Source organism: Oratosquilla oratoria, chromosome 9 (assembly GCF_046742065.1).
Source record: "Oratosquilla oratoria isolate Oo_2021 chromosome 9, ASM4674206v1, whole genome shotgun sequence".
Classification (NCBI taxonomy): domain Eukaryota; kingdom Metazoa; phylum Arthropoda; class Malacostraca; order Stomatopoda; family Squillidae; genus Oratosquilla; species Oratosquilla oratoria.
The window spans coordinates 71939156-71957794 of record NC_134785.1 but is presented as its reverse complement, the minus strand read 5'-3'; the positions used below and the strand labels follow the sequence as shown (position 1 = coordinate 71957794).

The 18639-nt window shown below is 38.0% G+C and overlaps 1 protein-coding gene across 19 annotated transcripts in view; it reads right to left on the bottom strand.

The window, feature by feature from the left end:
• Nucleotides 1-18639, bottom strand: part of LOC143028570 (mitotic-spindle organizing protein 1-like) — a 59506-nt gene that overhangs the window by 38207 nt on the left and 2660 nt on the right. For 5 of the 19 annotated variants that reach the window (XM_076190890.1, XM_076190889.1, XM_076190892.1 and 2 more), the window contains exon 2: nt 7916-8000. In XM_076190890.1, the coding sequence (XP_076047005.1) occupies nt 7916-7994 (79 nt within the window). In that variant the 5' untranslated portion in view covers nt 7995-8000. Of the gene's footprint in view, nt 1-386; nt 1213-7538; nt 7592-7915; nt 8001-12277; nt 12438-17095; nt 17256-18639 lie in introns of those variants that run through there. The other 14 variants (XM_076190887.1, XM_076190880.1, XM_076190874.1 and 11 more) reach the window with 9 other exon arrangements.

Below are 18639 nucleotides of genomic sequence, written 5' to 3'. Positions count from 1 at the left end.
GTCATGAGATGTTGAAGTGGTGGTTGATATGCCTATGTTTATGTTGTACGTATTAAGCAAGTACTCCAGCTAGCTCCACAAAACTTCATAGTTTGTTTCCTAAGTGCTGTAAGTCTAACAAGAGAAAGAATAGATAGATGAAGTCATTGTATCCATCTACAACCTCTTCTCATAAATGGATTTCCACTGCATTTATTGTATGATCTATCCACTTTGGCTTTCTTACTTCTTTCACTTGCTTCCAAAATAAAGTTAATTTTGTCTTTGATACTTTACATTTTCTGATCCCCTCTCTCCTTCTAACATCACTTTTGCATTGCATTATGCTACATTCTGTTTCATTTAATTTCTTCCTTGAAGTGCTTTGTGTGGGATAATGAAATAAGTTGTGGAGACAATATTTCCTTTATGACATCATTAGACTAAAGTAAATGAATTTATAATACACTTTCATCTAAAAATAGGGATCTGGTACAACTTAAACCATTACATAGACTACTACAAATGTTAAATAGCAGTTTCTTGCTATCCTCATAAATTTGTGTGAATTTTATGCTTTGTTTTTTGATTAATGAAGATTATGTGAATTCAGTCATTACTTTAATGAACTTTAAAATATCAACATACAAACCGAACTGGAATTGATAATGGCACAATTATTTCTATTTACACAGAATCCATCATTTATACTTGCAGATACATTAGATTTAAAGGCAAGACATTTCCCCAATGGCAAACTTTTATAATAACTTTCAATGCATAGAATCCACATTACCTTTAGCAATCAAACTTTATCATATTGGAAAGTATTATGGTTTTTGTAGTTTCTTGAAACCTTAACTTTAAGAGAATCTGACTTCCAAACCTTTCTTCATGGAGACATACTTTGCAGATTTTGTTCCAGCTAATGCTGACAAAATCTCCAAAGTATGCCACTACGATGACAAGGCCAATCACTAACTTGATAAAGTATACACAAGCCTACAAATAACCAATATTGATGAAGAGTTTGAGATAAACCTTCATCTAAAAATTAATATACAATAGTGCTTTGAGAGACGCCTTTTTATTGTCCTTGTTTTGTTTGATTCTTGTCCATATTCAAAGCTGCTACCTCTCTACGAAGCTCAACAATCACTTTAGCCAAGGACTCTGGGTTTGCTCCACATTCACATAATCTAACACAGAGTGCTAACGTAGTTTCGTCTAGCCCTGTAAATGCATAATCTTAAATAGCATGCAAAAAGGTAAGTATGATAAGCTTATGGTATATACACCTTGCACTCCAGTTACACATACAATTCTGAATTAACAACTTTATAAAGTGTACTTTTTTTCCTAATGTTTTAACTTGTATAGTGTTTTGTTTTAATGAAATTTCTTTTCAACCAGGTTTCCTTCTGGCTTTCCACAGAAGTTTCCACAGTCACCTAACATAATACTATCTGTAAAGGGAAAATTTATATACAAGCACTGAGTCTTACTGCACTGCTTCTTACCCAAGCATGGGAGACAGGGATGGCCTTCATACATAAGGAGCCAAGATAAAAGTTAAAAAAGGTGTGGGCTCGGTGAAAGGGTGTGTACAAGACTTGGCTGGCTACCTCGCTTATATGGGTCACGAGGCCTTCTGTTATATGTATGTACTAATGGCCTTTGTCAAGGGGGTGGCTGAGTAAAAGCATTTCTTAAGTCCAACTGAGAAAAAGATTACCTAGAATGGAGAACACCCATCCCCATTCTGTCTCGTGCAGTCGCCTTTTCAGATATATGGAAATGTTCTTGTACTCTCGTCACGGGAGGAGAAAAGAAGTTGTAGGAGTGCCCAGTAGGAACTTAAAGCAGATGAAACAAAGGAGAATAAGAACTAAAGAGTAACTTGGCATTACTCACTGAGTAGAGATTTCTCTAGGAAAACAATTGTAAGAATGCTGCAATGCTGCAAAGCCCCATATATCTGTGGTCAATACTGATGTCAAGAAAAAAAACAAGTAGTTATACTTTATATATATATATATATATATATATATATATATATATATATATATATATATATATATATATATATATATATATATATATATATATATATATATATATATATATATATATATACATACATGATCCTTATGATCCCAGCTCCAAGTATAAATAAAACATCCACAGACACTGCACATCACATCGCCCGAGGAACAAAACGAAAAAGAAAATAAAAATATAAAGAAATTAGAAAGAATTCAAACAGCAATGACAAAAATGACACCAACACTCTCTATACATATTGACATATGAACAAAGATTGTCCAAACTGGAACTACCAACACTCGAACAAAGAAGTGCAAGAGGAGATCTACTGACCATTTACAGATTTATGAATGAGATGGAAGTCCTCAATAGAGATGATTTATTGAAGTGGGACAAAAAAAAAAAAAAAAAAAAAAAGACATAAAAAGAAACTCAAAAAGGATAGTTATAGAAGAGATCTGAAAAAGAATAATTTCCCAAACATAGTGGTAGATATCAGGAACAAATTGGATGAGGCAACAGTGTGTACAAAAAATATACAAGAATTTAAGATGCTCTCTTCCTGTATAATATTTGCAAATACAACTAGGTAAATATATATGCATACATACATATACATATATGTGCTTTCTAGCCTTAATATGGGCAAGAACAAGTATTTATCACAAGAGACAACAACCCAAATCATAGAGCAGGTTGGGGTTGGCAAGATGTCTGTGTGCAAGTTGGTTGCCATTTTTAAGAAGGAAGGTGGCTGTGACACACCTGGTTACAAACCAAGGAAAAAGTACCCCAAAAAGACATCCCCTCATGCTAATGTTATCAAGAGACAGTTAGAGCATAATCCACGTGTTACCAATAGCAAAATAAAAGAAAGTAACCCAGGACTCTTTGGGGAGGTTAGTGTGCGAACAGTTAGCCACCGCATTCACGACCTTGGGTACAGAAGCCACCGCCCGGTGAAGAAGCCTCTTCTCACTCTTAACCAGAGGCGCCGTAGGGTCGAGTTTTGCAAGAAATATCTTCAGTGGGATGATGACAAGTGGCTGGATATTCTCTGGACCGATGAGTTCACTTTTACTGTGACTGGCAATAGGGGTGGAAGCATGTATCGGCGTGTGGGTAGCGACCCTCTTGACCCCCAGTACGTTCAACAGTGATACACCCTGATTCTCTCATGGTATGGGGAAATTTTAGTGGAAGAGGACTTGGGAGCCTTGTTGTACTACCGAAAAATGTAAAAACGAACCAATATGTTTATTATGAACTCTTAAATGACCACCTGGAGGATTCTTTTAATAGCTCAGGTGCTAACATCTTTCAACAAGATCACGCCCCAGCCCACACTGCTCGTAGTGTTACTCAGTAGCTTAAAGACTGTCATATACCTTACATAGCAGACTGGCCAGGCAATAGTCCTGACATAAACCCAATAGAAAACCTGTGGAACCACATTAAACGAGACCTGCAGGATAAAGATACGAGCTCTGTGCCTAAGCTCGAGGCAGCCATTCGCCAATCCTGGGCTAGTATAACCCCTGCACATCTTGCCAAGTACGCCACTTCCATTCCAAACCGCTTTCGTGAGATCATTGCACATAAAGGCCACCCATCAAAGTATTAGAGGTACGAAGTGAGCTTTTGTTTATTGATTTATGACTCATTCATTCTCCTCATCACTCATTATCGCTAACCATTCGTACTTCCTTGTCGAGCACTGTACATGTATATATATATATATACAAAGAAGGAATTGCTGTTTTTATTGGAAGGTAAGTTGAGAGTGGAGGACAGATGGAGAAAGAGGAAAGGGACAAAAGGTAGGGAGGTGCTTAGAGTGAACTCTTTAAATGAAGAGGAAAAGGAGAAGGAGTACAAGAAGAAGCTGAAGGAGGAGTGGGAGGGAGTGAAGGATAGAGTAGAGCTAGGTGTGGAGGAGGAATGGGGATGGTTCAAGGAGGGAGTCACAAAGTGTGCAAAGATGGTGTGTGGAACAAGAAGGACAGGAGGAAATAGAAGGAAGGGTAGTGAATGGTGGGATGAGGAAATGAAGAAGGTTGTAGAAGAGAAGAAGCGAGCTTACACAGATTGGTTACAAATTAGGACGAGGGAGTCATGAGACGTACAAAGAAAAGAAAAGAGAAGTAAAGCAAAAGGTAAAGGAGGCAAAGAGGAGAGCAGATGTGAAATGGGGTAAGAGTATGACAGAAAATTTTGAAAGTAATAAAAAGATGTTTTGGAAAGAAATTAACCCCTTCCATACGGTGCCGCACACGTAGGCGTCATGGGGAGCGAGTGTATTCGCGAGGCTGCCATATCGGCGTCTTGATTATATTTATTGTAGTCGCCCCTCCATAATGACATTCTTTCTAATTCTTTTGTAATCGCATTTTCTATGGTTATCAAAATTCACGGGTGAAGAGAGAACGATCGATATAAACGGTGACTATATTTTATGATGCGAGTATTATTACGACACGTCGTACGGCTGGCATTGGCTGCTGCCACCGAGATCTAAGTCCATGACGCCTACGTGTGCAGCACCGTATGGAAGGGGTTAAGAGAGGAAGAGGAGGCGAATCAAGTAGAGAAGAAAAGGTAAAAGGTGCAGATGGAGAGATGATAATGGAGGAGAAGGCAGTAAGGGGAAGATGGGCAGAATATTTTAGGGAGTTGCTAAATGTGAAGGAGGATAGGGAGGGAAAGATAGCTGCAGTGGGAAATGCTAAGAAAATGAGAGTGATGAGTGAGGAAAATGGAGGAGAAATAAGGAAGGATGAAGTGAAGGCAGCAGTTAAGATGATGAAAGCAGGTAAGGCACCTGGTCTGGATGGATGCCATGCAGAATGTCTTAAAAAAGGAGGTACAGTGGACTGGTTGGTGAGGTTATTTAATGTTTGCTGGAGAGAAGGTAGAGTGCCGGAGGACTGGAGGAGTGCGTGTATAGTTCCACTTTACAAGGGAAAGGGGGACGAAGTGTGAATGTAGTAGTTTCAGAGGGATTAGCTTGTTAAGTGTAGTTAGGAAGGCTTATGGGAGGATCTTGATTGAGAGGATCAGGAGAGGAACAGAGGGAGTAATTGGTGAGGAACAGTGTGGATTTAGGACAGGTAGAGGTTGTGTAGATCAGATTTTTGTGGTAAGACAGATATGTGAGAAAGCTATAGGAAAGGGGAAGGATGTTTTTTGGGCCTTTATGGATCTGGAAAAGGCTTATGATAGGGTAGACAGAAAGGCACTGTGGGAGGTTATGCGGATATACGGGATAGGAGGAAAGCTTCTAGGAGCTGTCAAGAGTTTTTATGAGAGTAGTAGAGCTTGTGTCAGGATTAGAAATGGAGAGAGTGAGTGGTTTGAGGTAAAGGTGGGACTTCGTCAAGGATGCGTTATGTCACCCTGGCTGTTCAACTTATACATGGATGGGGTAGTGCGAGAGGTAAATGCAAGGGTAGTGGGTCAGGGATTGGAGATGGTTAAAGAAAATGGAGAAAAGTGGGAGGTGAGCCAGCTGTTGTTTGCGGACGACACTGCGCTTGTGGCAGGATCGGATGAGGGATTGAGGAAGTTGGTGACAGAGTTTGGGAGAGTGTGTGATAGAAGAAAGCTGAAGATAAATGTGGGTAAAAGTAAGGTGATCAGATGTACAAGGGGTGAAAGTGGCAGTAATCTGGAAGTGAGCATTAAGGGAGAGCGACTGGAGGAAGTGGATAGTTTTAGATATTTGGGTGCAAATGTGGCAGGAAAAGGTGGAGTGAAGGTGGAGGTAGAATGTAGATTGAGAGAAGCGAGTAAATGCCTTGGTGGATTAAAAAGTGTAATGAGGAATAGAAATTTGGGAATGGATGCTAAGAGGAGACTGTATGAAGGAGTGATTGTGCCAACAGCACTGTATGGAGCAGAAACATGGAACATAAGAGAGGAAGAGAGAAGGAGCTTGAATGTGTTTGAGATGAAGTGTCTGAGAAGTATGATGGGGGTTACTAGGCTAGATGGAGTGAGAAATGAGGAGATGAGTCCTGAGGAGAACAGGGGTGGAAAGGGAGTTGGGAGATAGGGTTGATGAAAGAGTATCAGGATGGTTTGGACACATGGAAAGAATGAGTGAAGAAAGACTAGTAAAGGAGGTATGGAAGGCAGATGTGGAGGGAGTGAACATGAGGGGACGTCCTAGGATGAGATGGATGGATGGGGTGAGTGGGGCTTTGGGGAAGAGGGGAATGTCTGTTGAGGAAGGACGGGAGAGGACAGAAGACAGGGGTGAATGGACAATGGTTGTATATGGAAGATGTTGTGATGCATGAGGTGGAATGGACGGGGGGATGGGGGGTGAGGTAGTGTGTGTGAGCAAAATTTTGACGCAGCCCGAAGGGATTTCTCCCCGTCCTCTCCTTTATATGGGGGGACGGAGAGGGGGGGGTTGCCGATTTAATGAAGCGGCCTTGCTGTGGATATGCTGTGTCTTGCGACACTGCTTCTGACCCAGGGCAGTGGACAGGGTGCAGGGATGACCCGTCATCTAGGAGGTGCTAAGATGGGAGGGAGGGTGGAGGGGTGTGGAGTGTTTTCAGGGATGGAATGGGTGGGAATGATTTTATGCCTTTTCCTTTTTGGCTACCTCCCTAGTAAGGGGGAAAAAGCCTTGGTATATGTATGTATATAAATAAATAAATATAAATATATATATATATATATATATATATATATATATATATATATATATATATATATATATATATACAGTATATAAATATATATATATATATATATACCGTATTTTTTGGACCATAAGGCGCAGGCAAAATCCTTAAAATCGGCCAAAATTGGGTGGTGCGCCTTATCATGAGGTGCGCCATATGTGTGGCTTCATTGCAAAAAAATGCCTCGGACAGTGACGTACTATTTTCACACGTTTCGTAGCTAGCCTGCCGACGGTGACAGTGCATAGGCCTAGCAAAAATTACAACCAAGTTATAACCAAGATGCATGTATCTTGACAAGAAAATTGCGAAAACTTCGACAGTTTTCGAGTCCATGCCACCGCATTCATTAATGCTATCATGGCTATGACATGATTGCATCTACAACAAAGACAGCCATTCTACATTGGTCTAGTCTCGCTCCACTCTGACTGTAGTCATTTGAGTATTTTTTAAGTTTCGACCATGGACATATTACGTTGATACATTACAATTTACAAAATTAATAATTAATTTTCTATTGCTACATTGCGCCCATGGTCGAAACTAAAAATTTACCTTCATTTGTTATCTTGTGTTTTTACATAAATAGAGAATTCCGGGAATAAAACTGCTAATGCTGGTTTTATTCCCTACAATTCCCATAACGTGTTTATGTTGTTTTTTAGGGGTATTGGTAGGGCAGACCATCCATGGAGGTGGTCTGATTTCACTGACCAAAATAAACAAATATATCAATTATTTTTGTAATTTTGCTAAATCCCAAACGATTTTTCTCATTCGACAATGAAAATTATCAGTTCTGAATGCACTCACATAAGCATGATTATCCGATGACGAGACCAGCTGCGCCTTATGGTCAGGTGCGCCTTATGTAAGGACGGAGAAGAGCAAATTACGGGTGCGCCTTATGGTGCGAAGCGCCTTATTGTCCGAAAAATACGGTACACTTATACATATATATATATATATATACACATATATATATATATATATATATATATATAAACAAACAAACTGCTAAGTCTCTGAAGTTTACCAATATGACTTCAAAACTGGGTGCAAAGTGTTTGGGTGAATATAAATGCATTCCCAACCTCATGGCCAGAACAAACATGTATATCATGTACAGCAAAGAAAAGGTTATATAAAAAATTATCAATGATGTATCATAATCAAGCAAACCCTCTTACCAGTATTGAGGAGTTTAGACATTTCCATTAGTGTCTGGAAGGTCTCCTTGGCTGTCATTCCGGATCCTTTTGCAGACATAGTAACCTAAACAAAACGAAAATCTAAATGAATAAAAGAAAAAAAAAAATTACCTCATATTCACTTTCCATGATGGCAATGGAGTTTGCAAACTTTAGAAATGTTGTCGTGGCTCTATTGAAAATTTATACACTGTGATAGTTACCTTGTCAAATCTAAATTTAAATTTCACACTAAGAAATAAATAATACCGATATACTGTACAATTAACATATGCACAATGCACATACAAAACTAAGTGGTCTATCTATATAAAACTACAGGTATTTGTGGAAATGTGTAATATTCACATTACAACGGATGATAAAAATATTCTAAAAGTATCAACTCGGGTAAGAAAAAAATAAGTGCCAGAAAAAATATTATATATCTAATATATATATATATATATATCATATATATATATATATTATATTATGTATGTATATATATTATATATATGATGTATATATAATATATATATATATATATATATATATATATATATATATATATATATAATATTTGTGTACTATTAATGACCAGATAAGAGAATACAGTACCATACTTTTGATGAGAACTGGGGGGAAAATATCTTAGGGTAAAAGAGCACTTTAGAGTTTGTATAAAGAAAATTCAAAATGAAGCCACAAAATTCTACCGGTTCTATACACACTGAAGAAATATCAGCACTCAATACAGGTGAACAAAATTTATAATATGTATACTATGGTATTTGTTCTTTTATCACACATTTGGTAACCAAGTACAAAGTAAGTGAAAATATATAATTTTACTAAATCTTGTAAATACACTACTTTTCCATATCATGTCCAAAATATTCAGTACATTTGTGTGAAAAGCTAATGCTCCCAGTTTTCAAAGTCTATTGAAGCCTTATCTACATGTCATATGAATACAAGTTTTGTATGCTAAATTTTTCCCAAACCTTCATTACCATACACTTTTCTACCCTTCAGTAGTTAAAGTTGTCGTCTTAACAATGATTCATGTGATGACCAGCAGTAAACAGAAAATGGAAAAGACCTGGCAAGCTATGCATTCATTCTAAATGTAATGGATAGTCTGTTGCAGCTTCTAGCAATGCTTAGAAAATGGCATCTGATGACAAATATGGCAAATATGCCTTTACTCGTATCACAGTCCACTGAAATGAACACCATGCAAGGACGGAGCCTTTATTAGTGCAACGTTTCATTTGTTTTAGCTTTTTCAAGTACATAGTCGTAATACAATGAATGAGATTAAATAAGAACTGGGGGAACAGGGAGGGAGGGGGAGAGTAAGGGAGGTGGGGGAGGGGGTCACTGAATATTAAGAAAGGTTAAGTGGACCAAATGTCTGGGAACAGGAAAGGTTAAGGATAAGATGGAACAATTGGCTGGGTGAAGGACATTAGCTCACAACCAAGGAACAAAAGGAAGAAGAAAATAAGAAGGGTGGGCAAATGTCTACTGGAGGGATTTTGGAGGGCAACTAGGGATGGCTTAAAATTTTGTGGGCAATGGGTATTAAAGGAATTAGGTGGGGTGAGATATTGAACATGTCCCTGTTTTGTTCAATTGTGTTAGTTCCTTGCATGATGGCTGCTTCCAAACATATTCTATGAATCTTGTCAGGTTCACATACTGGGAGTACTGCATTTTTCCAGTCCATCAAGTGGTTGCTACTGTTCCTGTGTGCAACACACGCATTGGTGGGGACATCATAGCGGACGTCATATTGGTGTTCTCATAGCTGGGTTTTTAGATCGCGTGACATTTCCCCCAATGTAGGATTTTTCACATCCCAACCATGGAATATAAACACCAGCTCCGTCCTCACGTTTGGTGTTTATTTCAATAGGCTTGTCAGGAACTACCACTTTCATACTAATATCATAGTGTTGTATTACTAACGAGGACTTCATCCTTATTTGGTGTTTCCTCTGTAATGTTGTAGAAATTCCCCGAAATTATATCTAATCACCTCTATATTTTATTAATCTCCCCCCAAAAAAATAAAAATAAATACATAAATAATAAACAAATAATATAATAAATAAAATACTACCATTTGAAGGGAACAGAAAATATCTACTTCAATCCTTATTACACCATTTATCTTAAAATAGAATTCTAATATGAAGTCCTTCCTGACAGACACCAAATCTATTTTAGGATGTAATTAAGGGCTCCCTTCCCTAAAAGCAAGTTGTAACTGACAACAACCACTTCGGAATAGAAAATACTACTAAATAAAAATCCCACCCTGCTAACACTAAAACATTCCATCATCAACCCCTGCACAATTCAATGTAGAGAGCACTCTTAACAAGGTGCAAATTTTGGATAACAAAAGCTATCAAAAGAAACACCATGTGAGAATAGATCCTTCATTAGTACGACATTTTGCTTGGTAGAAATTTATCAAGTAAACCTAGGTCTCTTAATCCAACACTCACGAACCATCACTTTTGGGAATTGGTCTGGGACAAAACAGCACCAATTCCTGAAGTGGGTTTGTGTCCTGGGCCCAAACGTCCGCATAAGTGGCAGTTGGCAAGTGTTGAATTAAGAGGCCTTGGTGTACCTATATTTGTGAAAACAAGTGAAATATCATACTAATAAAAGTTTCGTCCTCACATGGCATTTCGTTTGATACACTTGTTGGCAACTATCAATTACATTAAAAAGCTGTCAGTGCATGTTACAATTACATAACAAAAACTGTCAATAAGACAGTCAGTGTATGATACAATTATGCACACACATGTCCAGTTTCCTATGATATGAAAATAACAAGTGCTGCATTAAGTTTCAAGAACTGGAGATACACAGCCTCATTGTAGGGCTAGACACAAAATCCACCCAGCCCTCCCTTTTTTGTAGCATACCAACAGCTGCTCTTGATTTTTGATTCACACAACTTCAAATCCTGAATATATACCAATTGTCTTCTAAAATACTCATCTATCAAATGCATTTAACCCATCTATCTTTTATAATTTTCTTTCACAATTCTGCTATCATAGTGGTCAGACACACTGGTCTGTAGTTAGTAGTTTCTCCTTACTTCCTCCTTTACAAGGGCATGTGCTTTGATTCATCCATACATTCTATAAAAGGGAAAGAGTTTCTGGTATATGTAATATGCATTATTGCAGGTATTTTCACTAGAAAAGGAATGAACACAACAGTTATTACTGGATATTACAACATGAAGAGCTTCATTCAGTACCCAACTCTAAAACGTGGAGTACTGTAATATTTTTCTCTCATATGCATATTATTCTGTCATAGCTGCCATGTATATTTCACTAGTTTCATGTGAAAATATATTTTATGTATTGAAAGAAACCTTAAGTTTCACTAGCACCATCATTATCAATGAGCATAAAAAATATCTATCATGCCTATGAGCTATTGACAATTTGTGTATTTTATGTTTTCAGCAATACAGGGCTCTTAGCACAAGACAAGCTGTTAACAAATAAATGCAATATATTTCTTAATGTTCCCTCCTGAAAGAAGCAGTGGGTTATGCCTGTGAGTCTCATGTACCATACAATGAGGCAAGATCAAGAATAAAGAAAAAGATATTGAACATGAAGGAAAAAGATGAAATTTAGAATACTCTTGACTAGAATGAAGCCTGTTGCACTGGGGAAATTATATGGAATTACTGAGTCAACCATGCAGATCATCAGAAGCACAAAACCTTAGCATTGTCTCAAAGACAGGCATGGCAGTTCGGTAATTACAGTAATGAATTGAAATAAAAGTTCTTTTGGTGCACAATGTAGTGTTCAGTAGCACTTTCAATCATCACCCCTTAACATTTCTCAAACTATATTTCACATTCTGGAATTGCTTAGGAAAATTCTCTGTCTAAAATGGGATTAATGAGGGAAGGATGACCTACTCAGCTGCCAGTACAATATATTTGTAAACACATCAAATTCCACAAATCACTAATTATGTGCATATCTAGAACAAAGCATGCATTGAACTCTTAAGCACACAGTGGTATAACAAGAAAAATAAACTTCACACATGAGCAAAGAAAGGAAGAAAAAATAAATAACTAAATATATATATACACATACATATACTGTACTTGATAAATGATATACAAAATATAAGCAATGTGTATTAACACATGCATTTGAAAATATGAAATGCTACGTCATCTAGGAAGTTAAGCCCAGAAACAACAACTAATTCAGCTATAAAAACACCTACTTAATGCTTCACGCAAGCAAACAAAAATTTACAACACAACAGAGACCTGAATTTCCTTACCAAGACCCTGACTATTGGAAGTGAAGGATATAGAACCAGAAGGCCACAAATGCCACAAGAAAGGCCAACAATATTTGGTATGGGCCGTAATCCATTCTTCTCAGAACTCCCAAGACACTTTCAAGTTTAAGGTAGACAGGCAACCTTTTCTTGGAGTCTGCTGGTCAAAATACACACACATTTTCACAAAAAGAAATTCTACAAATCTAAACCTCAACATACTGTTTTTTCTCAGTAATCTAGGTAACAGTCATATATTTCATCTCGATGTTGTCTACTTGCAAAGATAACATGTAACACATTATTGTACCCACATATTACTTCCAAGGTGTATTTGATAGTGTCATATTTACCTTAGCCAAAAAGTTTATTTTATTGCTCTAGCTTAGTTGTCTCTCATAATGCACAAATACAAGATTCTCATAACAGCAGTTAGTGTACATTAGTACATCCTATTATGTACACAGCCATCATAAGGGCACACATTCTCCTCCAATCTTGTCTGTGTGAGCGATGAAGGACTGGTACAATCAACCAACCTGGTGCCCCTGGTCTCTTGCAGAAGAACTGCAGCCTTCAGGTAACCACCAACAGCCTCTGGGCTGGTGCACAAGTCACTCAGAGAAGATATATTAAGTTTTTGTCTAGGGAGTGCTAGTGTGGGGCATGGTGTACTTCTGTGACTTTGATTTCAAATGTACATAGCCACATATTAGTCAAAATACATGAATAATAACAACTCATTCCCTCACAGTGCATTCATATTCGTTATCTAAAGGGCAGATGGCTGTCCATATCCATTCACTTCATTTGGAATTGTATAAAATGTAGAAATGGGCACCATCAAGCTCTCACACTGCAAGTCAAAATATTTTTTTTTCTTCCATTTGCAAACCAACATATGAGAGAAGTGGTTACATAGGCTACATTGAGGTTACATAGAAGACTACATTATTCATCCATTCCAGAGGTATATCAAAACTGCATATCAATCTGTATCTTTGGCTCTCCCTTGCAGGAAGCCTGTGATACAAAGGTATCTGTATATGGCCACTGATCTGACCCATACACCACTAAGAAGAAACTTTGTATTGTATGGATTATGTGAGTGTTAGGTGGTGTAAGATCACATGTTCTGTCTCCTATGCAAATGAGTGCATCTGAGCTACATGGTGCATATTTCAAGGTTGACTTTACGCTGAATCTGTCCTAGTATTGGTACCTGAATGCAGGTTGGCTGATGTGATTCTTTTGTGTCTTGGATTCTTTTTCTTTTGGGTTTCTCTGATAGACCAACAATGGTTGCCAGCAAGTGGTGGTCCTAAGAATGGACGTCTCTTTGTCATCCATCTCTTGATCCAGTCAATATCCTCATCATCACCTGAAGGGGATGGTGTTTGGTCTCTGAACCAGGTCCTGTGTATCTCCACCACCTTTTCAAATAATGAGACCTGACAACTAGCAACAAGTCCCCTCCTACTACTACAAGCTGGTTACTTGGAAATTATCCCACGCAATGATCTAATATTTCTTCTTGAAGAAATCCATGGGAGAATCTACAGGTTTCCCACTGTGTCCCCAAGCAGACAGCATGGTAGTGTCTCATACCCACAACTGCCTGAGCAAAGATGTTAGTAATTCATGCCACCTACCTGCTCACAGTGTCAGCCATTCTCACAGGGTTCTCACTGCCCCTAATTCACTGTTATTTGTTACCTAATTTGAGAAATTTATGCATATGTGGTTTCTAAATAAGGCTATATACAAACAAATACCAGTCCAGTGGCCCATTTTGTGAGAGAATTGTGATATATATGCAAAAGAGTTGTATCATGTGTGTAACTCATAGGTGATTGCCAGCATGGGCCCCAAGTATACTATCTCCCCTGGTGACAAGACTACCACTAAGCACTCAAAAAAGGCAACAAGTCTTCAAGACAAGGGGAAGCTACTTGATCAGTGTAAGGAAGGAACAAGTTTTGCTGCCACTGGGAAACTTCTTAATATTAACAAGAGCAAGGTGAACTATAGAAAAAAAGAACAAAATAAGAGAGGCTCTGGTGTCCTTCACTCCAATGGGCCAACAAACAGTCACAGTTTTTTGCCAGTCACAGCACTTTGATTCCCCTTAAAAATAAATCAATCAATCAATCAAACACACATTTCCAGAAAACTGGAAGATAATCATAGTTGCACCTGTAACAGCCTACACTGGCCTACTCTAGCCTTACCCAGACAAGAACACAATGCCTCTTCTTTGAGTGACTTGGGGGCCAATCTGGTGGCCATTACTGATTACCTGGGACCCATGAGTCTCCTCTAAGTGTGTCACAATTGTTGCCTCAATTTCAGTAATTAAAAAACCTGGAGCCCCACGGTGCCTGGCAATGATCCTTGGGAGTTGTCAGATCTCTATGCACAAAAAAATTATAAGAATTACATGAAGTTCCTGCACCTAAATTGGTGGTTGAAAATGGGCAGCTCAGCTGTCCATTTTGCAGAACCACCCCTCTCCCGCAAGAGACCTCTGCCAATGGAGGGATTACACATATTGAGCACCAATTTCGCATCAACAATATATACCTGTATACAGTTCTTCCTGTCACTTGTCTATATGCTCACCTTCAACTGGATGTGCAGCTCTGGGCCAAAAATATCTATCAACTTTGACTATCCCTTCCTCCCCCTGCACATGCACACGCACACTTTTTTCGTACATGGAAAGCTGACAATTGGCAACTGCTCCTGTCTTTTTAGTTTATAAGAGAAACATGAACCAATACACAACAGTAAATATAAGGACGATTGCCAGTCTCACAAATGTAATTCTAATCTTTATCATTGGATACCTCTTATCATGTATTTGAATATATAAGTACTACAAATTAATAGTAACCTCAGTAGCAATTTCTAAAAGTTTAAGTTTTTTGGTGGGAGCTGTGGTACAGAGTAGCATACCTGCACATACACTAACCTAAACCTAACCTGGTAGTTATAAAGATGTTTTCCAACCTAGTTGCTAGTCTCACAGATGCAATTCTTATCTATATCATCAGAAGGTTCTTATCATTCTTAGTATTTTGAACCCCATATATAAGTACAACCACTCCTCGTTTAATGACCTACTTGGTTAACGACAAGCGGAGTAATGACAGGCTTTATAACGGACCAATATTTGTTTAACGTAAATCTCCCGAAGTTACGACGTCTTGTATAAGTTGGCTGAGGAATTTGTATAATGTTATAAATGAACTTGTACGGTGGATATTAGCTGTGAGGTAAAGTGTTCTGAAGCTTAGGTCTACATTACCATCATGCAAGCTGCAAAAACTACCTAGGGTACAGTATATACCGGTATTGGTAAATTTTTAGTTTCGACCATGGGCGCAATATAACAATAGAAAATTAATTATTAATTTTGTAAATTATAATGTATCAACGTAATATGCAATTTTGTGAGCGGAAATAAAAAAACATAAAAGGTGCTAAAACAGATTTCGTAAGTAACGAAGTCGTGTCGGACGAATGGTACGCCATGTTTGTTATGATAGATGCCGACGTCGAAGAAATGAAAGGATGATAAATTCGTCTAACCTAAACTAAACTAACCTAACCTGTGTTTACTAAATCATTACCTGCAAATTAAATGTCATCCAGCTCGTCCTCGTTGTCGTCATCGTGAGAGACGTTGGCGGGCTTTTCAACCACTCTCTCAGTTTGCGGGATATACAAAGTTCTTACAGCTTGAAGGAATGCATGTATCTCCACTCCATAACATTCCCTCGAGAAAATATACCTAGCGAGGTACTGTCAGAAGTACCAAGGCCGTCAATTGACAGACGACATGATGGCGTCCCGATCCTATGCTACCAACTTCGTTTATTAGCATATTTGCTTGTGGCAAGGTATTTTTTATTTTCATTTCTGCCCACAAAATTGCATATTACGTCGATACATTTTAATTTACAAAATTAATAATTAATTTTCTATTGCTATATCGCGCCCATGGTCGAAACTAAAAAATACCCCAGTATTTAATATGGAATGTCAGCATACGCGGATTTGGTCATACACGGTAATTTCAGGAACCTAACCACCGCGTTATTTGAGGGCTTTCTGTACTATCAAAACAGTAAATAAAGCTTTAATGTACTGTTTAAAAGAGGGAAAATACATGAAAATAAAGATACATGTATTGCTGGACATTGTACATACAGTACATGTACGTATATGTATACACTTTCGCTTAACGACCAATTCGGTTAACGACGGCGACGCTGGTCCCAACTGTTGTCGTTAAACGAGGAGTGGTTGTACCACAAAATAATATCAAAAGCATTTTTTAAATAGTATTCTTTTTTGGTGGGGAAATTGACTAAGAATTTTCTAATTGGACTGCTTTTGTTTCCCAAGAGTTGTCAAATACACAAAAGAATACACTCCAACTCACTCAAGACCAGCAGTTGGTATAAAGTTTCTTTGACGTACAAATGTGCCACACCAAATAAACACTAAATTAAAAAAAAATCACTACCATTTTACTATGAATTTGTAGTACTTACACAGAGGGTTCAAAATACTCAGAATGGATACCACTAATTTTGCTATCATTTCCCATCTGGCAACACAACTCATTCCTCCACCTTCCCATGCATACATATACATATATATATATATATATATATATATATATATATATATATATATATATATATACAAATGGCTATTTCCCCCTTACAAAGGAGGCAGTCAAAAAACCAAGGCATAAAATCCATTCCCGCATACTCCCTCCCATGCAAAACAGGAAAACAATTTAACCTCTTCCATACGATGACGTCTACGTAGGCATCATGAGGTGCGAGTGGGTGTGCAAGGATGACGGTGTCGGCGTCTTGATTATATTTATTTTGTAGTAGCTGAGTGACCTCTGAATTCTGTGAACTGGCTTGATTTTGTTTTCTGTGTTTATTAGTACTCACTGAAAGAGAATGAATAATACAGCAGTGACTTAATATTCTATAATGTGCGTATTGTGATGCATCAATCATCGTACCTTAGGCATCTGATGCGGCGCAAGAGAATTTTATTCATATTGAAGAGGTTAACAATAATCCCTTACACATTCAAAAATTATTAAAATTTTTGTGATAAAATAGATAATAACTTATTTTGCCATGCTGAGTACAAGAGTGATGTGAAAGGAAATTATACTGCCTGAGGGGACCACTTTACAATGTAACCCACAGAACTCCAAAGAATAAGGCGAGAGAACAGATTCTCCAGCACAGGAGCACCTTAATAAAGCAGAGATCCAAGATAAAGCAAAGCTTACTAAGACATCACACCCACACAGCATCACCAAACTAAAATGAATCTTGAGGATATAGAATGCTCATCCTATCAGACAGAGCAAAGGTGTCGGGAAAATCAAAAGCAATAGCAAACATTCAAAGGAACAACAAATCCTTCTATTCCTTTGCCAAAAAGAAATTCAAGACCATATCCGCCACAAGTCCACTCCTAAAAGAAAATGGACAGATGAAGAATGAACCTGGAGAAATTGCCAATATGCCTGAGATACAATGACGGATGCATCACAATACTTGCATTATAAAATATAGTCGCTGTATATTCAGCCCACCAAATGAGAAGAAAATTAATAACCCATATTCATTCTTTGAAGAACCTCAAGGGGGAACAAACATGCTTTTGGCAGTTGCAATAATAACTGCAGGCACAATTGCAACAAATCCTAAAATAATAAAAACACCTAGTAGCCTTGCCACTGAAACTAGTGGAAAAAATAACTGGCAGCCAGTTCAGTGCCACACACACACACACACACACACACACACTCAAAATCGGCACCATCACACCAATCTTTACAGAAGGCAGCAAGGGTTTGGTAAAAAACTACATACCAGTGGTGCTAACATCACACAATGACAGATATAAAAACATTACAATCCAGAATTATCGACTACACGGAAGACATAGGAGCAATCAACAATAGACAGCACAGCATCACAAAAAGACATTCCTGCCTTTCACAGCTGCTGACACACAAGAAAATGTTATAGGACATCCAAAATGGTGAAAACACAGATGTCATTTATCTCAACTTTGCCAAAGCTTTTGATAAAGTGGACCATGGAATTCTCCTTTACAAAATCAAAGCTCTTGGTATGTATGGCAAACTAGAACAATGGCTACACAGCTTCCCCTCCAACACAAAACAATGAATAGTTGTAGAGGGGGAAATGTCAGTTGTCAACAGCATCATTAGTGGAGTCTCTCAGGGCTCAGTGTTAGATCCCCTGCTATTCCTAATTGTGATTGGGGACAGACCAGGACCTGGAGCA